Raw genomic sequence first — 26,415 nt, forward strand, 5'->3', positions numbered from 1 at the left:
CTAAGAACGGAGGAACTTCTGGTTGGTATCGACAAACTCTTCCGTTTCTACACAGACAGGCACAGGGAAGAAATAAACAGGAGAAGACAGACGCTCATAACAAGCTACACACAGCGGGCTCAAGTTGGTGAAATAGCGGAACCATCAACATCGTCTGCTCCTGTTCCTGTTGAGGATGAAGAGGATGCAATGTTAGAAGTGTCAGCATTGAACTTTGAAGGGTTTATGGCCGAAGTGAGTGACTTTGATGCTCCTGGGGAAGGTGCTTAAGAGGAGTCTGCGGAGGGAAGTGTTGGCGCGGTGGGGAGTGCAGCGCTGTAAGTGTTGCCGCGCCTCGGAACCCCTGTTATTTAAGGTCATCAGGCCTGTTGTCTACTGTTGTTAAGATGACTACCCATATTTTTGTTATTGTAGCTACAGCTTTAGTACAATGTCTGAAACATATGACCTTTATTATGTCTCTAAGGGCCAAAAAATGTCCAGGTATGAGGGGGTACCGCCCATATGTAATTATTCCCATAAGATTATGTATTCCTAGTATGCGAATTCCCAGTGCGCGAGCTCGTGCACCGCCCAATCTCTCGCGCACTGTGCGAGCCCACTGTATTAGGGGAGACCTCTAGTAGGTACAGGGTTAATCAAGGCTATAATTATATCGCTCCAATTTGACAAGTCTCCCTTGAGTTCATTAAAACCATCTGAGAGTGGTAACAATCTGGTGGTGTATTTATGTATTTTGTTCTTGCTACCTTCATATCAGTTTATTAAGCTCAGTGCAGACTTCTCACTGTGAAGAGGTAAAAGAAGGCTAAATCTAATCTCTTCAGAGTGAAAACTCTCTCTAAATCTACATAAAAGCACTAGGGATCATATAAATAAAACAAAATATTAAAGTGAAGGGAATAATACAGATGTCACTGTACAGAAAGGGTTAAGTGAACACCATCCGTATAATTGGCTCGGGTCCACCTGCTTTAAAATTTATTTACTTTTCATAATTTGCTGAACCTGTTTAGAAGTAAATGGAAGAGGTGTTGTGCACTCTACTTATAACTGCACTACACTGTAAAGTCAGGTTTATATAGCTAACCGATTATAGAACAATAAATCCTTTTTTAAGTCAGTGAGTGTTCAAAGACATTACAGCTTTCTTCATAAAACTGATAATGTGAACTGGGGAATACTGGGAAATCAGCCATATAAGTAGTAATAAAAGTTTAGTGGGCAATTTTTTTTGTAACCTACTTTGGGTTTAATTGCATATAAAGACATATAAAACAGGGAACATAAAAATGAGGACTTACTGTACTTTACCAAGTTGTATACAAATTTCTTTATGATAGGAGTGAATCCATCTTGGTTCAGTATGGCATTATGGGTTAGTGGTGATGGTGTGTTAGGTATAGATGTTTGTTACTGTCTCCCCAAATGTGCTGATGTTTATTTTGTCATCTGAGATGCCCACAAATTTCCAAGGTGAATTTTGGTGAGAATTATTGGTCAAAACCAATTCTGACCAATGTTGACAACATGAACATGGAGAGTGCTGCCAGAACAGGAATTCAGTTAACCATCTGGTCACATGTTTCTGTTACTGTATTAGCTCTGCCATCCATACAACTTACTTATGTTAGTGTTCAGTGAATGTTTACTTCACCACAAGAAGCCAAACTTCATCTAGGAAACCAACACACTGTGTACATTTACAATCTGGAGAAGTCAATATTGTCAATATCAGTCAAAATACCTTGGGAGCAAAATTAACTAATCCTGACTAATCTTGAAAAAAGTTTAATTTTGTACTGACTTCTGGTGCATGCTGAAACAGGGATCAGCATGAGTTAATATGCAATACCAATACGAGTTAAATACTCCCCCTTTTGTCTTTCTTTCCTTCATTCTTTCCTCTTCCTTCTGCCTGTTGGTGACTCGACACTGAGTGACAAGCCGAATGGTATCCTGTACACCAGGAAACCATTTACTATGCTAGGTGGTAACCATATAACCAAATTATGGTGCCTGGTGGTTTAGTGGGTAATTACGGCACTCCAGTCAGATTGAGCCAGTGAAGGTTTATATCCAAGGGATGGTTGGGGTTACTGCTCTCGCAATGCCACTCAGGGATGAGTGAGGTTGCTCCCTCTCATCTTCAATGTCAGGACCAACTTGCCTAGTCTAGGGCTCATACACTTCTCATGGGGCAATGTAGGATTCCATGGCGGATGGATGGATATCTTTACTCTTAATGCTGCAAAACCTGCCTCTAACTGTTTTGCTTGCAAGCTTGGATCAGTTTGCTGATCACAATTATCATCATTATCATTATCATTATCATCCCAGTCCTAAGTCTCACCTAAAAGATGAGGTGAGGTAGGATCCAGAGGCAGAAAAATATAAAGAACAAAAGTAGGAACACCATCAGACAGTGCACCAGTGAAATCAGTCACACAGTCATACACACATTGTTCTGGTCATCATGCCCCTGTACATGATAAAGTTTTCTCAAGCAAAGTTTGAAAAGGGGCAAAAATAGACACTGGCAAAAGATACCTAAAAAAAACACAAAGAAAACACTAAAATACTATAAAGAAACCTCACCAAAAGGCAAAGTACATGTACTCCTCTACTTACGTAAACTTATGTAAATTCAGGTACATAAAAAACTAATTTCAAAAATAAAAATACAAAAATACGTGTTCTACATATTTAAAATGCGCGCCAAGTGCAAGTGTGAATGGTAAGGCACATTACCATGGTGACACACCGATGCACCAATGGTGTCAGCGAGGGTGCCATAGTGTGAGAGTTGTTGGCTGTCAGTTTCTTCCTCTCTACACACAAATTTTTCTTTTACTTTCAAGCATAAATAAAGTACAGTTTTTGAGTTTATGTTTACTTATGTTTACCACACAAAAATAATGATTACTGGGTAGGTACTGAGTGTTGGTTAAAGATACTACGCATCTCCATGAGTAAATACAGATTTTGGTAAAAATTAAACTTACGTAAGAGCTGCACGAACCAATTAATTAGTTAAGGAGTATTTGTATGTAACTGTTCACATGCTCATCTTTCCCTTCTGTATCACTTTCCAAGACAAATAAAGCATTAGGTGAAATTAAAACAAAATGATAAAATACAAGAAGATGTTGAAATGGGGACTCTGCCTGAAGGGTGGATAGGACTTGCCTGCATAATATGGGGCTAACCAACCATTGTAATAAGTGAATATAAGAAAAAAAAAAAAAAACAATATATGAATACTCCAAACAATGTACTACCCACTGGTTGTGATACTATCACTTAATAAAGATGCTCTTTAAATCATTATGCATAATACTCATCATTTGAGGACAGCAGAAACTTCCTAAACTATCCATGGCATGGTACAGTGAGTGCTGGTGTAAAGCTGTTTCCCTTAAAGTTGTTTCATTACTAAATTGCTTTTCTTTACAGAAAGTTGCCTGCGATTCAATATGAATTTTATTCTGAAGTTAGAAGTAGGAGTTTTTGGTACTTTTAACACCATAATTGCCATGTTTTACTTAAACTATCATTTATACCTGCACACAACCTGAGTTTAAGTGAAGACTGACCATAAGTGCATCAATGACTTTTAGTGTGATGCCATTACTTCTGTATATGTGCCTCTCATTGTTCACCCAATCACAGCTCAGTATATTAAGTTCTTGTTATATGTCCCTGACACATTCCAAAATATCACAACTTTTTCCATAGAAATGGCACTGTAACTTAGAGGAAACTGGCAAATCAGCTGTATAGATACCAATGAAACTGTAACAAGCATTTGTTTCTGCCAATTACTGTGGATTTAACAAAAAAAAGAGAACGTCAAAAAAGGCACCATATACCAAGGACTGGTTGTATTAATATCAGAGACAGGGCTCAAGTCAAATAAAATGACTAGTGTTACCTGCTGCTGTTAAAGATAACTGGTATTTATGGCTGGCACAACTTAAATGATGGTGGTAGGCGGTGGCGACCATCATCCACTCACTTGATGTAGTGCTGCCTACTTCTTCCTTAGCCTTTATCATTCTTTTTCTGTGCCTTTCCTCCTCTCTTCCTCTTTCTTCCATCTTTCCTGTCACTTCTTATTGCTTTTCTTTCCTTTACAGGTGGCTTTACATTGAGTGACAAGCCAAATGGTTTCCTGTAAGCCAAGAAACCATTTACAACACTGGGTGGTAACCATATAACCAAACCATACGTGCTCCCTACGTGTCACCACGTGAGTTGGTGGAGGGTTAGCGCCCCTCCCCGTAAAACAAATAACTCAAAGTCAAATGGCCACCCCTTACGGGATTGTGGCGTCTCGCAATAGATAGACTGATAGACAACTTAAATGAATTTTTTTTTTTTTTTTTAGCTCTCAGACTTTGGTGAATTTCTATAAGTTGCATAAAACTGCCCACTAAGTTGGATGAAAATCCATCCATCCATCATCCAATCCTACATTGCCCCATGAGGAGCATAGGAGCCCGGGGCTAGGCAGTTGGTCGTGACATTTAAGATGAGTGTGAATGAAAAGTTCTTTAATCTTGGCCAATGCATTGACCATGGTAGCTTTTAACATTTTTTGGTAGTCTAAGCTCCACTGTGCCATATAATATTATCTGCCACTAAACCCCTCCACAACTATGCAAAGTAGATAATTCACAGCCACATTTAACATCTGAATATCTGAAAGAATCAATTCTTAAAAACTGTTAATTACAATCATGATTTTATAACAATGAAATCAATAACTCAAAAGGGTCCTTGGATAGCTGCACAATATAATTTCTTATACAGTCAACAGCTCAACACAATCACTGACACAAGCAGAATGATGTTAGTCATTCAAAACTTTGATAAATATTACAGCCTGCATGAGCATCAACTGTACATTATACTGACAATATTGTACAGCAACAAATTACATTACAGTACTGTACCTGCTCTCTGAAAAGCAAGTGTGAGAGAAAATATGAATTCTGAAATTAGTTTTGGCATGAAAATATAAACACAAATACTGAGTCTTCTGCAGCCTCAGCAACCTGGCCACAATTCACCCCTGCTGGTCACCAGATGTCAGTACCTCATACTTCAACACAACCAAGAGCTACATTCTCATGTGATTAGGAGGCCCTGCAGCACCTCTTCCTAACCAATTTACTTTGCACATCACAACTCAGTATTCTCTTGTATGCTATTCATAAAATTTTAATGTTAACACAGTCTGCATAAATAACATACAAGAAAACATTAACATGCCATATGCAAAAATAAACCAGTAAGGAAGAGAGGACTGACAGTCAACTAAGCTGATGAGAATATAACTTTGAGATGAACCACAAACAAAACCATAAGAAAACTACAGTAAATCTACCATGATGAGATACAGTATAATGTTTCTGTTTTATGGTCAAGCAAATCAATCAACCCACGACTTTCCCAGGCAGAAAACTTGTCATGCACTCCTCATGCAATAAATCAATGCAGTACATGCATCACACAATGAGCAGAGATCATGCACTCATCATTCACTATCACCATTTATCTCATGCATTAATAGTGCAGTACAGCCATGCTCATGTTGATATGAGAGAAATATTTCACATTATCTTCATATCAGGTCTTTTTGCTCTTATATTTTAGCCATAGTCAACAACAAAATTTTCCCTAACATTTCACTTCTCTACTTCTCACTTTCCTCTTCTGGTTAAGAGTCTACAGCTAAGAATGGCCCAATCATAATACTTTATGTCAGGGAGGAAAATGAAAGACATGCCTTACAGAAGTAGACGTTGTGACAAAGTTGGAGAACTTTTGTTCCTGACTGTCCATATAAACAACAACCATACAGCTAGTATGCTCTAGCAGAGGCTGAATTCACGATAGTATGAAATACTTCAGTTACTAACGTATAATAAAACTGTTTTATAATGTTGGCATATTGATAACTGGAATAACAGAGATGACATAAGACTAGAAGTAAGAAGAATGTCTTTATACCTGGCTTCATCAGTTAATGTTCAAAAGGGTAACAGATTAAGGAAGTTGTGAACAAGAGAGACAGTATGACATAAGGATAATATGCATTTGTCTTGGCATACGTCACTAGGTTTTTGGTCCAGACTGCGAAGAGCAAGTTGACATCATTATAAAACTTACACATGACATGGACAAGGGTGGTTCTCTATATGGCAGATAACTTACAGAGAGGACAGGTAAGAACAAGAGGCAACTTTGTTCATAAGGGCAGACCTTTATTATTTGTACTATATACCAGGAATGAAAATATTATTGTTGAATAATGTTATGGAATTCATGGTGCTGTGAATATGATAATAAATGAGAAACTATTTTACAAACAATGACTAACCCCTTCATTGCAATAATGTTTTTACAAATTTAATTTCTGCTATCTCTGGATAATATTAATCAGCTTAGCAATGACCTGTCAAACTAGAGTGCTTACATATTGCCTTTGCTAACTGCATCAGCACAAGAGATCTTTCCTAAGCTGAGTAAAATAATCAAGAGGAAGCATAGTAAAACAAATAAGTACTTCACCATACTGATGGGCAAAAGATGTGAACAATACAGATATCAAGACAAAGTACAGTACTGAAGTGCAGTACAGATCACTGAATTAAGCTCTAAACTCAAACCCAGCCTGTAAAAAGAATTACACAACAAACAAAATGTCAAGAGGGTTTCTCAGAGATCTTATAAGTTTTTCTTGTGTCTATATATGACTGCTCCTCATGAAAGAAAACATCAGCAGCAGCAGCATGATGCTTTCATCTACCAGATGGGGTGAGAAACCTGAAAAAGGAACTATACTAACTTACTGCATACCACTTATAATCCAGATCTATCCATCTATTGCCAGACGCCTTAATCCCGTACGGGATGGCCACAAACAAATCTCCTCCAAGTTGCCCTGTCCCCCGCCATTTCACTGCCATGCTTCCAACTCACCCCCCCCCCTCTCATATACCTCTCCACTCCATCCCTCCACCTCATCCTCGGCCTCCCTCTCCCTCTCCCCCCCTCCACCTCACTCACATACACTCTCCTGGTCAGTCTCTCACCCTCCATCCTCTCCACATAGCCTAACTACCTCAGTGTGTTCCTCCTAACGCTTTTTATCACATCCACATCCACACCACAACGCTCCTTTATATCCTCATTTGTCAGCCTGTCTCTCCATGTGACTCCACAGGCTCCTCTTAAATAACTCATTTCCACTGCTCTCACTCTTGACTTGTGTCCTTCCAACAACGTCCAAGCTTCACTTCCATACGTTAGAGTTGGTATCACAATACTGTCATGTTGTAACTTTCTCACTTCCATGCTCACTTCCCTGATTCTTATCACTGCTTTCAAGGAACCAGCAACCTTTCTTCCCTGCTGTACCCTTTCAAGCACTTCATCCTCCAAACCTCCATCATTACTCATCACACTACCCAAGTACTTAAATGTACTCACATTTTCCAATTCCTCACCATCCAACCTCGCTGTACATTCACTGACTTCACCTCTCTCAAAGACCATCACTTTACTCATCCCTACATTCACCTTTAGATTCCATTTCTTACACACCCTCCCAAACTCGTCCACCAAGCCTTGCAGCTCCCCTTCATCTTCACTCAACAACACAGTATCATCTGCAAACAACAGTACAGGGAGTTTCTAAACACTACCCTCTCTCACCAGGGCCACTCCAACATCCACTACCCTACCTTATACCTCTTTTATTACCCCATCCATGTACAGATTGAACAACCATGGAGACATGACAGATCCCTGTTTCAACCCAACCTTCAAAGAGAAAAATTCACTTAGTTCACCATCCACACGCACTGCAGCCTTAGCACCATCATACATACTCTTCACAGCATTCAACAACTTCCCATCTACTCCATATATTCTTAATACTTTCCACAATCCTTGTCTATCCACCCTGTCATATGCTTTCTCCAAATCCATGAAAGCCGCATACAACTTCTTTCCCTTCTCTAGAAACTTTTCCACTAAAGATCTAAGAATGAATATCTGATCTACACAACCTCTTCCCTTCCTAAAGCCTCCCTGCTCTTCTCCAACTAATTCCTCTGTTCTTTCTCTAACTCTGTCAATAAGTATCCTACCATACACTTTTCCTATTATACTAAGAAGACAAATGCCCTTATGATTACCACACACTTCTTTTTCCCCTTTTCCTTTGTGCAAGGGAAAAATTATAACTGACTTCCAATCCTCCGGGACTCTACCTTCCTCCCAGGCCAATTTGCACATCTTCCACATCCATTCTACTACTATCTCTCCCCCATGCTTCAGCATTTCACCACACACTCCATCAATTCCTGGGGCTTTCCCCAATTTAACTTTCTTCATTGCTTCCACAGCTTCTATCCTACTGATTTCTTCCTGTCCTCTCACCTCCCACCTTCTCCCAGCCATTCCCCAGCCACTTATACTCGCATTACTTCCATCCTGTATGTTCAACAATTCCTTAAAGTGTTCTCTCCATCTGCTCACTTTTTCACACTTCTCCACTAGTAATCTACCATTTTTATCTTTCACTCCCCTGCTAACCTCACTTCCACCCTGTCTTACTCTCTTCACCTCTTTCCAGAACATTTTCTTACAGTCCCTCCACTTTATATTCAAATTCCTTCCAAATTCCTCATCCACTCTCTGCTTACTCTCTCTTACTAATCTTTTCACCTCTCTCTTTCTTTCTACATATAACTCTCTCTTTCGCCTCTCAATTTCTTCCACGCATCTATTTATCAACCATTCATTGTATGCTTTCTTCTTTTGTGCCACAGCCTGTCTTCAGTCCACCACGCTGTTCCTTGTACCCCCCTCCGTCTTCTCTTCCTCCCACACACCACATCACATGCTGCACATATTTCTTCTGTAAATATCCTGCACACACCTTCCACGTCCCCCATCTGCTCCAATTCATATTTGCCCAATCGTTCCTCCACTTCTCTCTTATATTCTGCCTTTTTCTCATCCTCTTGTAACCTTTCCTACTACTCCTTCCTCTCATCTTTCCATTCTCCTATTTCTCCATCTTACCTGAATCCTAATTCTGGCCACCACCAAGTAGTGGTCAGAAAGTCCACTCCCCCAACCTCTATAAGCTCTTGCATCCATTACACATCTTCGCATCCTTTCATCCACACACACAAAATCAATCATTGCCTTTCTTTCATTCAGTTCACCACCCACCCTTCTCATCACTCGCCATGTATACCTGTGGGTCATTTTATGCCTGAAGAGGGTATTGGCTATCACCAACCCCCTCCCAGCACAAATGTCCACTAACGCACTGCCATTCTCTTCTATCTCAGCAGGCACACCCAACTCACGAACTATTCCATCCACCTTCACATTCCCTACTTTACCATTCATATCACCGATCAAAAACACTCTCTCATTCCTTCCAAACTTTTCCATGCACACTTCCACATTTGTCCAGAACTCTTCTCTCACTCTGCTAGCATGATCTTGCGTTAGCGCATACACACACACAATCGCCCACATTTGTAATCCAACTTTCAACCTTACCCACACAATCCTTGACCCAAGTGATCCATAGTCTTATGCTCTTCTTCCATCTTGTAATCGAAACTATACATACTCCTTCTTTCGCCCTCTCATTCTCGCCTACTCCTGCACATATACTCCATCCATACTCCCATTCTCTCACACTTTCTCCTCTCCATTTAGTTTCAGTTATTCCACATACATCCACTTTCGCACCCTCAAGCACCTGGACAATCTCTCTCTCTTTCACCTCATCATTTGCACCTCTTACTAAATATAATAATTTGGAAGTAGCAACAACACATGAGAAAAGACGTCACCATGGTGGCGTGGTTAAACTAATAACATCCATTCCCATGTTACTCCTTTGTGTGAATATGACCAAATGTTTAATGCCCATTATGAACTGCAGAAATTTAATCCTTTCACCACGGTGACACCTCGTTTTATTCTTGCTGTCACCCGATAATTTTATTCAGCTTAGTAAAGGCCTCTCATAGTGAAGGAGATACTGGAGGTTGTTTTTAATCCATTCAGCCAGAGAGATCCTTCTTGAACTGAGCAAAATTGTCTGGATGTAGTGAGAAATAAAACAAAAAAGGCATCCTTGGACTAATAACGCTTATATCTCTGTTGTGGTTACAGGTCACTTCAGTATCATAAACCCATCACTGCAACACTACACCTAACAAAAACCACATATTATGGTTTCTCACTTGGTAACACTCAATTTACAATCAAGCTTTTGGAAGTATGCAAGTATACAATCAAGATCTTTGAATTATGAGGTGGACAAGCTGGTCACTGGTACAAAACAGCTACTGTATACTGTAAAGCAAATGTGGATTTCCTCAATAACACTGCACATTATGGCTTCTCACCCGTAAACTACACAACAACTTTATAACCAAGTTCTTCTAAATATTAGCAGTATATCTTAGCTTTGTGAAGAAACACAGATAAAGTAATAACTATCTATGAAGTTATATTAACCTGGTTCTGAACCCTACATCACTAAAGTAGGTAACAGCAGGTTGGCATATATACTGCAGTGTACTGTACTCATGATCATCTACAGTTCAAAACAATAATAAAAAATTCCTCCAGTGAAACAAAATGGAACCATATGCTTCTCTTTAACACTGACACATTATCAGCTTTCTTTTTGTGATGTGACAAGCAAAGCTGGCATACCTTCCTTTAAAAAAAATTCCTACTGGGATTATCACTCATGCATAGAGCATTATACCAGCATTATATTCATCTTAGATATTTTACTGACGCTCCAAATGAGATTTATGCCGAAAAGTTCTCCATAGCATTTATTAAAAGCCATGAAAGCTTAGTGTGTGTTTTTGCATTCAACACATTTTTACCAAGTGTTATGAATCTCAGTTGTTCGAAAAATTTATCATACAATTTTCGAAGACTGTAATGTTTCATTTAGCAAATCCTGACGTGATTCTATCCATTATACACTAATAATAGTAAGAATTGTACAGCCGAAATCATACATGGCCGAGATCAGTGACCCGAGTTTTAAAAGGCACGGTATTCCTCTTGCTTTGAAAAAAAGTCTCAGTTCTGATACAGTCTATTTTTCCACATACAGTGGAGTCTCTTTCATCCGAAATTCTTTTAACCGTAATATGCCATTAACCGTAAGTTTTACTAAAACGTTCACATTTCAATTAACTGCAAAAATCTGAAATCTATCCAAAAATTCAAACACGGCAGGCTTGTTTCACACCACTAGCGTTAGTTTACAGTTGCTCAGCTAGTCACTAGGTTGAGCATTGGTTGTGCCAGCCCCCTCAGTCTGTTAGGATGATGTGGGAGATGATGTGGATAATGTGGATATGATTAAATAAGAAAACAAAAAATATGTAAAAACAATTAGGTTTAAGACTTTATTTGTTCGAATTGCTTACAGTGAATTAAGTAACTGTTTTGGTGAAGGTTTATTTAAGTTTATTTGAGTGAATATTTATTTAAGTTGACAGTTTCTATAACAGTTACAAAAGTGCAGTTACATACGCAGTTACTACAGTGTACTAAGTGTTTTGGTGATGGTTGAGTGGCTTCTGGGATGCTGCTGGTGGTGGTGGGCTAGACGTCGCCACAAATGGGTGATGGGTGAGTACAATACTGTTCCCTTGCAGCCTACATATTTTTACAGTATCTTTTATCCAAAAAAATCAATTAAGTGAAACTTTGAAAGTTTCATGATTTTCGGATAAAAGAGACTCCACTGTATATTTTAGCTGTGCAGTCGACCATGGCACTATATTTCCCGGATTTATCGGCTGATTTCAAAAGGCGCAGGCGTCAGAAGTGGTGTATACACATCATCAGCGCCGCCTTGGGCCCCTGGCGGCGGGCACACAAACTATATGCCTTCATATGAGCTCAGTGAGTTCATACAATCTTCGATTGTTTAAGTACCATATTTCCTTCATTTATTATATAAGATACAATATCGTTATATTCATTTACCATTTTTCCTTACAGATTTCCATTCACCACCTAAAAACATGACAGTGATCAATACGCAGGCAACATAATACTCGCATGTAGACTGTCCCTAAACTGAGATGGAAGCAACCTTCCGTTTCTATTATATTTTGAAAATGAAGCCATTTTTTCTCCAGTATTATATGTAAATCAATCAATAAATATCCTATTTTCAGTTGAGTATCACAAAAATTGTATAACAGAGGGTAATTCAAGTTTACCCCACTTTTGCACTTCACATTAAGTAATCTGGCGCGTGGTGACATCTTTTTCCAGTTTGTGGGGGCTCCTATTACAAAAGTCATCAGAGTAAAGAGATCAAGTAATGTTCATCTTTATCTCTCTGTTCTTAAAATGATACAACACTAAATCAACTCATCTTCCCTTATGGAATTATTTATGATGTGAAATTCTCCCTAAAGTGATGTCTGCTAGCAAACTAATCTATGTAGTGTGCAACACCAAACTAATAAGTACAGTATGTCTTGTTTATAAGTCAGTGATGCATTCCAAAATATGAACCTTTTCCACGTAGCTGAGACTCTAAACTGAATTTACTAAGGTCTTTACGGCAAAAATTACATAATGAAAGGCTGCTTACGACAAGGACTTATAGTAAAGTGAACTGTTACTTTTCGTTATTAATATGCATACTACTCTCTTATATACCACATTCTTATCTGAAGCTCACCGTAATGGAATGCTTGCTCACTAAACTGCTCTATGATGTGTGTTGATACAAAACTATTCTAGTGAAGAACTACAGTAATAAATTCATCTCATTATGATCTGATATAGCTTTCTATGATGTGATGTGCAACAAAACTACTGCCTCTAATTTGTAAGTGGTTTATCACTGTTTTATTCTCCCTCTGAAGTGATGTCCTTGTTACCTGACTAGTCACTCTGTGATATACAGTACTGTACATGCTGCCTTTATTCTTACTCAGGGATGTGTACCAGAACATCAAATTTACTATATTAATGGTACTGCAAAGTGGGTGGAAACAGGACAACCAGCATTAATGTTGCAACAGAACTTTGATACGGTAAGCAACTTTTCTGCAAGTCACTGAGGACATAACAGAAAACAGTCACATAATGATACAGTGGAACCTCACACTTCGCAATTTTTATAGAAACCCAAACCTACTGTGAAATGAGATTCTGGAAAATGTGGAAGATTTAAAACAATACTAAATTATCTAACAGAGACATTATGACCATGAGACAGTGGATTTTTTACCAATCTTTAACCTATAATTAATAGCTAAGTAGAAGGAAATACAGTGAATATTATAATTAAGTACTAAAGACAGAATACATACCCTGAAACAGTTAATGAGGTGCTTAATGGGATGGGAATGTTGGTTGCCACATACAAGTTACTGGCAACACTTCTCTGCTGTCTCATTCTCCTCCCTCACACTACCCTTCTCAGCTGTGAAATTGTCCTCTGCCTCCTCCCTCACACCACCCTCCTCCACTGCACCACCACCCTCTGCCACCACAAAGCCCACAAAGTCACAATCTCCCAATGCCTGTTGTACCTCTGCCTCACTTTCATCCTTTCTCTGTAGGTAATGAGTGCTTAGACACTTATGATCATTAACTTGTCTACTGCAGGCTTCTTGAAAATATATGGACATCTCTAAGTGTCCTTGGAGTACTGCACATGAACTCAAACTGCTTTCTCTGGATTCCACAAGCTCCTACAGGTTCACACAAACCCCTGAAACATGAGACAATTGTTCAGTAGTTGCTTTCTTGTTTTCTGGGACCTGCTCAGGTTGCTGGTGGAGCATTTTTTCAACTACATCAGCTCCACTGGTCATTTCCTTGAGAGTTTGCTCTTGTTTTTGCAGGTCATGAGTCAGGTCTTGCACTTGCTACTCATCCACCTCTTCAAAACCTGGGGCACAAACATGTCTCACTGACTTCACTGTTGCTCTCATTAAGTACCAGGTGTCTGTTTCCACGTCAATAGTCAGGTCCAGGATTTGTGATTTCTATGTTCTATTATGGCTAGTGATACATCATTCAAAGCCATGACAAGGAATTTTATAACCTGGTGTATATTCAATTTCTTCCAGAACTCTTTCACAGTCACTGTGTAAGGTGGGTGGTGAAGTGGAAGGTGGCAGTGGATTGAGTGGCAGGCCAGATAATGAGGCAGAACTAAACTGGCAGGGGGAAATGCAACATCTACTAACTCCTCTTCACTCTCCAACATGACTTGGATTATTTCTTGAACTTCCTGCTGCAACTCTGTTTCTCAGCTCCTAAACTTGCTTGAGGAACAAAAGCATCGCATTGGAGATAATTTCTTGATTCAGTGGTTGAATCTTAGATATGGTGTTCAGTGGGAGGAGGCAGACATGTCCATTTGGGAAAATTTCACCTGGTTTTGTGTGTTGTCTAAGAGCTCGAGAATCTTGGAATTGATCTTCTACCTCTTGCAGTGATCTCTGACATCTGGCATGAAGTGTTCAACAAATCAAGTAGTAGACAGGGTGGCGGTTATGTAGCCTTTTGGGGTGTGATTTCAGTAAATAATCAAGATGAGAGGGGGGGAAAAAAAATAAAAATAAAAATAAAATGAAAACTGAGTCAATTTCCACATAGCAAACACATGGAGAGGGTCCAGGGGGACTGGGGGTGGTGGGAACACGTCATCACACATGGCCACTAACAAATGGGGTGCATCACACCAAAACTGAATGCTCCCTCAGTTACTCACTTGTGAAATTCAAGTGGTTAACCATGAAAAATGTGAATGGTAGCGATTTAATGGTGCTGTGAAATGTGCATTTGCAATATGAGCATGAAGTGCAAGGGTCCACTGTACTTATAATATGGACTTACTCTAGACTGAAGAGTCAGTAAGTTATTCTCTGTATAATATGATATTACTGATCATTAATTCCTTCAGTCCAATGATATCTTTCTTACGTATTTCTTGCTGCCATCAGATGACATATATTTGAATTTGGAGAGATTTCTGGGCTAGGGGTTACATAAAGCCTTCATTAACCCCTTCACTACAAGAGGTCTTCCCTAACCTGGAAAAAAAAAAAAAAGAGGAGGCTACAAAAATAAACCAATGAAATACATCATCCAACTCAAAGGGCTTTGATGTGATGTGTAACAAAACCACTGCTTCTAATAAATGAGGTTTTTGCTACTATTCTAGTTTCCTTATATACTGATGTACCCATTACCTAATATATAAAACAAAGCTAATCTCAGATGTGGTGGTGTGTTCTTGTAGACTATGGAGGCATTTCAGCACCTCTTCTTTAGCCACTACTTTGTATATTACACTTTACTAATAGCTCTTGTATAAAAATATAACAACTTTAATATCATTAGCTACTAAATGCAGAAATAATCTATTAAGGAAAAGCCTCTGAGGAGCCCCTTAAACGGGTTAGAATGCAACACATGGGCCCTATTCTTGCTGGCTTGAAAACTATGTTAGAACCTCCTCCGTACCACTTTATTCTGCATATGGCATAATGATGCTTTTTTCACCATCATCACCATAATCACCATATTCATCATCCTCACCATTTTTCCCACCCAAACACTGGTAACGCAGGGCCCAAAAGGCAAGAAAGGAGAGTAGCATGTTAGGGGAATCAACCAACAGCATGACCAATAAAATGGGCCATATTTTACCTCATCATTCAAGCCCCTGGAATCCCATTTCCCCTTACAGGCATAACCAACCACATTTATGCACTTTAATTACCAATCAGACAGAGGAAATCTGGTGTATGTTAGGTAAAAAAAAAAAAAAAAAAAAAAAAGGGGGGGGGGGGGGGGGTCCCAGATCTGTCATCCACTCCTCTGTACAAAATCACCCAACCAGCTCCACACACTGTCAGTTCCCTTTAGTCAACTTTGATAGCTTGCTCTATCGCACACTCATTTACAATATCCATTCATCTTCTTTGTCTACTTTGCTTCCTCCCACCTTTGACTATGTATACATTTACCCTCTCACACCTAGAAGGCTAGCCTGCCCGTGGTGGTGCCATGTACCCCAGGCAGGGAGAAGTGACAACAACTCCTTGTGAGGCCAAACATCCCAACTGCCCAGCATTCCAAGTGGAGGATCCTGGTCAGCCAGGCGATGCACTGTCATCACATGAAGGTGACTGCTACCTATGCCATGTTTTACATGGAGGGAAGTAATTCTCCAGAAGATACTTGCTGGAGATACTGAAATTAATCTTGGGTCCCAAACATGACACATTTGCCTTAAACATCAGAAGCACAAGACAAACAAGTGGATCTATTATGTGCAATTCTTGCAATGAATGGATCCACATCACATGCACTACGCTTATAACCAGAAACCTTGGCTCATGGGTGTATGACAGGTGCAAAACATCCACAAACGCTTCTCTTGTCATGTCAAACAATTCCCCCATTCTCCCCCAACAACCCTCCATCTCACACAACCACTGCAACAACTAAGCCCCAGCAAACTAACACAAACTCACAATGGACACAAACGACCTCGAACATGCAGCTCACAACCCTCCTTCTCACACAACCATTGCCACAACTAAGCCCCAGCAAACTAACACAAACCCACAATGGACACAAACAGCCTTGAACATGCAGCTCACATGTATTACAATTAAATGTCGATGGTCTCAACTCCAAAAAGAATAATTTAAATGTAACTGCCTTCACTCCAAAACAGGGACACAACATTATAAAGAAAACAAAGAACTCTACCAGCACATGGCTGGAAAACACTGGCAGCCCACACTTGAAATGTGTAGGACTACATGGCATCCAGGCCCCCACAAAAATCTGCAACTAGTTATATCCACATTGCAGCATTCCCAGCATTTGGAAACAGGTATAAACCTTCTTTAAACAAACCCATAACATTACTCAGCAAACAATCTGAGCTAGGTGAACGCCTGTACCATAACAAAATCGCACTTCATATTCCTCTTGCTCCCCCACAATATGGCTTTAGAGTAGCACACTCCAATATCACCTTACTAACCTCACACAATATGCATCCGATAGCATCAACACTGCAAGCCCTGCACAACATATACTTCCTACAATAACAGACATTACTAAAGCCTATAATGCCATCTCCCGACACAAATTAATCACCACAGTCTACAACACAAACATGGAGAACACCACCAAATGTTGGTGTTTCACCTATTTACTGGCTAACAAGCACACATTACTTTCCAGGGCAAGTCATCATGAACACCAAACTTCCCTAAGAGGTTCCTCAGGGTTCTGTTCTCTTACCTACACTCTTCAGTTTTCACATGCATGATATCCCAAACTGTAAACACCCACAAAAATTGCCTCATAAACTGTATTACCATAACAACTACACATTGCACTGCAGACACAGCCTGTTCACTGAAACAAGATTACTTCAATACACTTCAGGCATGGGGCGAGAACAGCAAACTCATGACAACCCCAGCCAAATTCACCACCACACTTATCCACCAGAGACAAACATGATGTACCTGTGCCACATACCCCCTCCACTACGATCCTTTGGGTGACATATGAGAATGGACACACCTTCAAAGACCACATACAAGATATAAAGAGGTAATGTACCTTCACAATAAATTCAATTAGGACACTTACAGGTACAGACTTTTGATAAACTGAGAAACTTTCTCCCAACTCCACAAACAATATACAGGAATCACATCAGTGATGTCCTGTGTTCCCCGGAATGGGCTACCATCCTATCCAACACCCACTACAATACCTTGCAGACCATATCACTAGCTGCACTAATTCTACTCCCATCGCTTAAACTCTGAAACTAAAGTACTCTCTGTCAGAGAAAATAAAAATATAAAAGGTACACAATTCTGTGTGGCATTCTGTGCTTACTCACAATACCCGATATTATATGAGTGAGGCACACGATATAACATTTGGCAAGTAAAACTATCATGACACAAACATTAGCTGATTCTCTTCAACAACATCCCATCTCCAGGCATTCCTACACTAACAATGATGAAATACTACATACCCACTTCATGCACAGGGTAATAAAACTTCCTGATCAGAACACTACTACATGCCCTCAATCCAGATGTCCACTCACCTAGCTAGGCTTAAATGAACACATAATCCAGCTCTTCTCAGTCACCAGCTTAAATATGGGTTGGGAGGAATTACAGATGGCATGTGCCCCACTCACAAAACAGACCCACACAACATAACACCCATATGGAGCACTGCACAGCACATTCTCTTCCTAGACACAGACACATCATCATCAAAGTAGGGGACGTATGGGACAACCTCACAGGGATCATTTTTATCTGCAATTGATGGGTCTTCTTGGTCAGGCAGACTAGAGTTAAAGGACAACAACAACCACCCAATTTACATCCATTCTCTCCATTTAAACGCATCACCTAAACACAATCTCTTCATCTCTCGTATCTACAGACTTCTTTACATCTTTCATGAATCACATTACAGTACACCCTCGATATAACAAACTAATTGGTTCCAGACCCTCAACGTTAAAACCGACAGTATGTTAAAGTCAAACATCATGCTGTTTGGTATTTTCCCAGGCGTCATGACTTTGACCGAGCAAAGATCGTTAAATACAGAGCATCATTTGGCCACACAGTCATACACAGTGACATACAGCTAGGTTTAAATGGCTCTTTTTTTCAATAAATGATCTATTAATGGCTCTTCTCATGCTGCTGGTCACCCAGAGACTGAAGCAGCATTCTGTGTGCGTGTGTGCGTGTGTGTGTGTGTGTGAAGGGACGCCACGCTGGTTGATGTTTCCTGCACATCCATTCATTTACTAAAAATTTGTTAAATGAACATAACATTCGGCCAGCTCATGGTGGTCGTTAAAACCGAAATACTTTAAAACCTCACTATATCGGACTAATTGGGGCATAAGCCAGTCCGAAAAAAGTGAAAGTCCGATAAAAGCGACATCAGGACTCCCCCCTTGACTTCTCCTTTTGTTATGCACACAGGCTTGCTTGCCATTCATGCATTTATTCTCTCTCTCTCTCCGCACTGGGCACTTCTATTTGACTTCACATATTTTTGACTTCGTCATCACCTTCATCTTCACCTTCCCATTCATTTTTACCTTCACTTTCAGTTCACTCTGACATTCACATTCACTTTCATATTCCTTCCATGCTCATTTCACATTCACCTTCACCTTCACACTCACTTTCACTACCACTCATTTTGAATTTCCCTTTCACCTTCACTTGCAACCTTACTTTCTCATTTTCACATTTACCTTTACAATTATTCACTCACCTTCACTTTTGCCCTCCCTTCTTTTACCATCAAATTCACCTCCACCTACACTCACACCTTCACCTTCACTTTCAACTTTTCTTTCACTTTCACTTTCACCTTCATCTTCACCTTTACATTCATTTTCACCTTCACTTTCACCATCATTTTCTCCTTGGCCTTTAATTTCACCTTCACTTTCACCAGCTTCAATTTTACATTCATTTTCACTTTCACTTTCACCTTCATTTTCATTCATTTTCACCTTCACTTTCACTCTCACTTTCACCTTCACTTTCACCTTCACATTCACCCTCACTTCCACCTTTCACCTTCACTTTTGACTTCATTTTCATTCATTTTCATCTTCATTTTCACCCTCACTTTCACCTTTCACTTTCGACTTCATTTTCACATTCACGTTTACTTTCACCTTCACCTTCACTTTCACCTTCATTTTTTACTTCACTTTCACCTTCCACTTTCACTTTCACTTTTGCCTTCACTTTCACCTTCACCTTCACTTTCATCTTCCACCTTCACTTCTACTTTTTCCTTCACTTTCACTTTCGCCTTCACTTTCACTTTCACCTTCACCTTCATTTTTACTTTCACCTTCACTTTCACACTACCTTCACTTTCACCTTCACAATGCCTTCACTAACCTTCACTTTTTCATTCACTTTCACCTCCCCCGGAGATACAGAGAAGGAAAGGAAATATAGGAGAGAGAGAGAGAGGAGGGACCAAGGTTATGCCTATCCCCCTCATTTGTTTATGCCAAAGGAACGCCACTTGTCATTTCTGTATTTATTCTCTCTCTCTCTCTCTCTCTCTCTCTCTCTGTTGACTTTGACATTCCATATTTACTTCTGTGCACTCTTTCACCCTCACTTTTACTCTCATTTTCACAGTAATTTTCATTTTCAATTTCACCTTATTCTCTCTCTCTCTCTCTCTCTCTCTCTCTCTCTCTCTCTCTCTCACTGGAGAAGGATGGGGAGGAAGGGAAGGTATGAAAGAGGAGAGAGAGTGGAGGAACCGATGTTATGGTATCTCCTCCGTTTGTTTGTTTATTCGTTTATTCCAAGAGAGGACTGCTTCTGGTTTTATTGGACTTTTCCTGACGCATAAGAATTTAGTCCACTTGGCTCCTGGAGTCCAATAAAAGCGAATTCCACTATATTGAAGTCCGTTATATCGAGGTTTATGGTAAAAGAGCGTTCGGTATATGAAGAGTTTACTGTATTTCTTTGGGTTTAGTGTATCTCTTAACCTATTCACTTTCTCCACTCCACACACAATTCTCAATAACTACATCTCAACTGCTGTAACTCTTTAACTTTTTATTTTCATGCCACACCAAAATCTGATACCTATGTGTTAACGTGGACACTGAAACTCCTTCATGCAATCCTCGTGTTGCATTCAGACCTATGTTTAGAATCTAAGCCTTCACAGCATCAGACACATTCCTTTCCAGTGCAATATACAGTATAAATCAATACAGAATAAGTGCCAAGAAATGCTCCTGACAACACAAAAATACACCTCTGACATGATCCCAGGCTCTGGTCTCTATGGCATGAGTGAGATGGGTGCCCTCTGGACTAGCATGTATGAGTGTGCAGTGTGCAGGACTGACTACTGTACCTCCCACATGGCTACCAGACATAACACTACAATACTGTATGGGTTGGCACACACACGGCTGCTTGTACCCCCTGTCCAGCTCACCATACTCACAACACTGCAACTTGCCCCACTGCAGACAAATGCTAACGTATTTGTAGTTCAGTAACGAAATTCAGTCAATAAATTCATACATCTAATTTTCAGGTTCTTCTGTAGATATTACTGATACTTTACACATGTAAAACAGAAAATCCTTCTTCTTTTTTCCTTTTTTTACTTTCAATTAAACATTAAGCTTACACGTATTACATGTCACCTAAGGCCATCTACAAACATTCAGCTAAGTACTGGACAAAAATACTGAAGTGCACTGTAATTATCAACAAAAATTCCAGTTTCAAGTTTCCTATGACTGCTGTTAACAACTGAGACATTTCAATACTGCAATAACTTTGATTAATACTTGTACAGTAACAAATAACACTAGACAACTAATGAGATTATGACAATTTTTTTGTTACGCTGCATTACTGTAAAATACTGATCATTAACGGCTTATTAGCATACTGAAACAAAATCAACAACAAAATAATGCAATTAGCTGCTTCTTGCTGGTACTTCCCCCCCCCAAATGAACATTCAGTTTAAAGTGAAGTGACCAAAGTAACACAATGTGGAGTGTGTGTCAAGTTGCAGTGCTATTTTACTTTGGTGGGCTAAAGGTTACTGCTACTCTGCAGACTGAACCATCTTTGTGTCACCCAAGCTATATCACCCACCCTCCCATGCACTACCTCATCATCTTACCCATGGTTGGTCCATCGCCCACTGTGGGTTGCCGAGGAGAGGAACAACATAATCAATACACACACACATAAAAAAAATCTTACACAACAGTTACGGTCAGTCCAGCCTCTACACTCCTCCAATACGCACTTTAACCCTAATAAATTACAGTATTATACACACCAGGTTTTCCTCCTGGCATCTTTGTTGAAAGCTATTTCATTATTTTCATTGATGAATTGTCTTTATTTTTGCTGAATATTACTCTGGAGCCACTATAAAGGCTGTGGGGGAAAAAAAAAAAAAAAGCTTTTTGTGTTCATGGCCAATCACATATTCTGGGTCTGAAGAATTTGCAATACTCAAAGTTGTTTTCATTTAAAATCAAAATGTGCTTGCATGAGTGATGCAAACAGCCATCAGTACTAAGGATGTCAATAACAGCTAAGAGCTGCAGGCATGTACAGGAGTGACTGACCACAACTGTACCATCAAGAGCACAATTTTGTTTTTCACCTCCTGTGTTAACCCTTTCAGTACAATGATGTATTCCTTGTTATATTCTCGATATTGTTTGGCAATGTTATTCAGCTTATAAAAGGGTTACACATTTAACTTCATTAACCCCTTCACCATGAGACTGAATAAAGTCAACTGGTGTAAGTACAGATTAAACACACACCACTGTGCTGAAAGGATTAACCCCTATGACAGTGATGTCCTTTCCTACCTTATTCTTGCTATCTTCATGCAGTTTTAGTGAGCTTTGTGGTGATGTATTGCTTTGAAGGGGTTAATGATGGCTGTGTCTAACTCCACCTAAAAATTTTCATATGCTGAATAAAAATGTCTGATGATGACAAGAATGAAATGACAAGTACAGTATATCATCAAATTGAAAGAGTTAAGGGTCATTGCTTACAGAAATAGAGTGCAGTACATCTCTCTTTGGACATAATGACAGAAATTGACATTTCTGTGAGGTTTGCCCTTCAATATGGGGATGGCTTTTATAATTTATTTCTGCTGTCTCTAAAAGGTTATATTCAGCCTAGGAGAGACTTTATGAGTTAAGGGAGTTAAATACAATCTCCACTAATTACTTCACTCCTAGGGATTCATCTAAGCTGAAAAAAAAAAAAAAAAAAACTGGTGGTAGCACAAATACAGCTTAGTAAAAAAGTGTCACCATATCAAAAAGGATAAAAGGCTCACTGTACTTTGCACCAGCCAACAGAACCGCATTTCAGTGATTCTCAAACTTTATGGCCTACAACCCACTAAATAATGGTGGCTGAATCTCACAACCCCCACCAGTCCCTAAATCACACACACACACACACACACACGGACAGCCACAACGGACGGACGTGTCTCTCAACAGCTCCCAGGCCCAGGCTTCATATCTTAAGTAGTTTCCAGGAATTATGTTTATCCTGTCTCCTATGGTTTTGTTTTAAGTTTAAAATACTGTAAGTTAATATAGACTACCAAAAATGTAAAGATTTATTGGGAACAATATACATTAATGTTTTGTAGTATTTTCGGTAACACCTGTTTTTGCTACAGTAACCAACATCCAACATGGCCGAAAATGTAAACACTGAGGGACTCGAATTTCCAGGATTTGATAGAAATACAGTAATCACTCTAGTATCCGGACGCCCAATAACCGAACATCCCCACTAACCGAACCTTATCGTCCTGGGATCAAACATTCCCAAAATGGTCCGAAAATCCAAAAAAATTGGAAAAAAAATCGATTTTTTGCCGTCCGTAATTTGAACTTGCCGCGCGCGCCGCGTGAGAGCATTGTTTTGGTTCGTCATTCCTCCGACGTCCGATAGAGCGCCGCTGCATCCTCCCCACTTCCCGCCTGTCTCTCACCGCGACAAGAGTCACCGCTCGACGTGAGTTTGCGGCTGTCTTCAGAGTCTTCTGTAGTCGGTACGCCATCACCACTACCCACCGATGCACCCCTTGGACGCCTGCCAGTGATACTCTTGGGCTCTGACAGTGAATAAACAGCAAGAACTTCTCCACTAGACCACACGGGAATTTTGAGTGTTGTGCAGTGAAAAATACGGTGTGTTGTGTCTAGGTTTTCAAGTTGGGAGAAAAGACTAAGTAGAAAAGAAATTTAACGTAACTAACCTTCTTTGTTTTGGCTTTGGAAACTTAAAAAACTTGGGAAAAGTTTATGTGCAACACTTAAATTTAATGGAACATTATTTGGACTAAAGTGAACACTGTGAAAAGAACGGACTTCTGTGTGTTAGTGACTAAGTTCAGTGCAAGACTTCAGGAAGAGTGTAGTGCAAGTGCTTCAGGAAATCGTTCTTACTGTCAGAGTCCGAGAGGAGGCGGTTATTCATCGAGGTGGCCAGGGACTTGCTGTAAGTAGCCAAAATGTTTCATGTTGTACTATTTCCCATACTATATTTACCAGAATGTTTCATATTGTATTTTTTCCCATACTATACTTACCAGAAAGTGTCATACTGTACTTCTTTCCATACTAAACTTACCTCATGCATGTGCAGTAGGAATGTGTTTTTCAGAGTTCGGTTAGGTTCGGTTAGGTTAGGTTCGGTTAGAGTCCATAAGTACCAGAATGTTTATTAATGTATGAACATACTTCTAAACCCACATTTTATGTGTCTATTCCATTTATTTCAGTCATTTATGTGCCTTATTGGTGTGATTTGGGTGTTAAATAGGTGCTATGCATGTCTGGAGGGAGTTGTATAGGTGTTTCTCTGTGTTAGGGTCCGTAAGTACAAGTCCATAAGCTGGGGCCCAATATCCGGACAAAACCAATATCCGAACCTACCGATGGCTCTATTGATCCGGATATTGGAGGGGTTACTGTACTAATATCATGGATCTGGTTAAAACACTGATAATGAGGATTAGTGAACTTGAAAAGAAAGTGGAGAATTTAGTGTTAAAGGACGTGTCTGAGAATACGGAAATTACTATACAGAGTCTGATCCAGTCCAATGAAACAGCGAATGAAGAAATCAGAAATTTGAAGCATGAAAATGTTGAACTGAGGAGGAAACTAGAAGACAGTACTAATAAAACAGAGAAGGCGAGTAGTGTATTAGAAGAACATAAGGCAAAGTGGGCACACGTAGAAGAAGAACAGAAAGAAGTGGTCAGCTTAAGAGAAATCATCCAGGAAGAAAGGGAAATGAACAAGAAAAAGATGGAAGAAAATGTAGTGAAAATACTGAAGAAAAAAGAGAAAATAGTGAGAGAAACTGTAGAAAAGAACAGATGCGTGGTAATACTTGGAAACAGGAAGGAGGAAGAAAAGGTTAGATTCGTGAGACTCGAGAGAGACATGAACCTGGTGAGAGGTATATTAGGCAAAATTGACCCCGAGGGAGACAAGTGGGTAAAAGAAATTGAGGAAGTAAGGAGGATAGGGCCTTATAGGAAAGGGGAAACAAGACCAATGAGAGTCAAGTTGACATCAGAAAGTCTAGTAAATGATATACTAAAAATGACCTGGAAATTAAGCAAAGAGGCTGGAATGGAAAATATTATAATATGAAAAGATTTAAATGAAGAAAAAGGAGAAGTTTTAAAATCATTGAAGGATTAAGTAAAGGAAAAATATGATAAGAGGACAGAGGAAGACTGTAATACCTTTTTTTGGAGAGTATTGGATATGAAAGTAAGGAAGTGGTATATAAGGAAATAGAAGCCAAGGAAACTAAGGGGGATAGCTGTGAAAGATTAGAAATTGAGGAAGTGGTACTGATGGAGAGAAGGAGAGAAGAGGATATAAAAAACATGAAAAATAACTTGAAGGTGATATACACTAATATTGATGGTTTAATACCGGCCAGGCTTGAAATTAATGATTTCTTGAGAGAATATGAACTTGATGTCATGTGCTTTGTAGAGACCAAATTAAGAGAGGATACTGATGTTCATTTGGGAGACGGTAAATACAAACTGTGGAGAGGAGACCGAAAAGAAAAAACTGGAGGAGGAGTGATGATAGCAGTGAAGAACAACATAAATGTACATACAGTGGAAATGGAAGAAGGCAGGGCTGAAGTGATATATATGAAATTAGAAACTGGAGAGAAAGTCAAGAGAGATATGGCAGTAGTGTATGTTCCCCCTAAGACGAGAGCATGGAATGATGACAAATACCATGAGATGTTGTCAGATATGGCTAGCTATTTACAAAAAATAATTGAGAAAAGCAATAATAAAATTTTGGTGGGTGACTTTAACTATAAAGAGGTGAACTGGGAGGAATGGGACTCAGGAGGCAGCGAGGATTCGTGGGGCACTATATTATTAAATATAATAATGAATAATGTGATGACGCAATGGGTCAAAGAAGAGACACGGTTCCGAGGTGAGGACACACCAGCAAGGTTAGATTTACTGTTTACCAAAGAACCCGATGTAACAGAATCATTGAAATATTTCTGTCCTATAGGAAAAAGTGATCACGTGGTCACTGAGTTCAAGATGTTAATAGGGAACGTCGAGCCAAGAGACGAGCTTCATAGACAGGGAAGATACAACTTTGGGAAAGCTAATTTCACAGGACTGAGAAACTTTTTT

General features: G+C 39.5%; 1 protein-coding gene across 1 annotated transcript in view; it reads right to left on the minus strand.

The window, feature by feature from the left end:
* Positions 1–26,415, minus strand: part of unc79 (UNC-79 domain-containing protein) — a 384,753-nt gene that overhangs the window by 310,771 nt on the left and 47,567 nt on the right. Inside the window, 1 exon segment of the mRNA XM_080272838.1 lies at positions 19,874–19,879. Within this exon segment, the coding sequence (XP_080128964.1) occupies positions 19,874–19,879 (6 nt within the window).

This window comes from Coenobita brevimanus, chromosome 51 (assembly GCF_032717465.1).
Source record: "Coenobita brevimanus isolate Jiangsu-jjx chromosome 51, ASM3271746v2, whole genome shotgun sequence".
Taxonomy (NCBI): domain Eukaryota; kingdom Metazoa; phylum Arthropoda; class Malacostraca; order Decapoda; family Coenobitidae; genus Coenobita; species Coenobita brevimanus.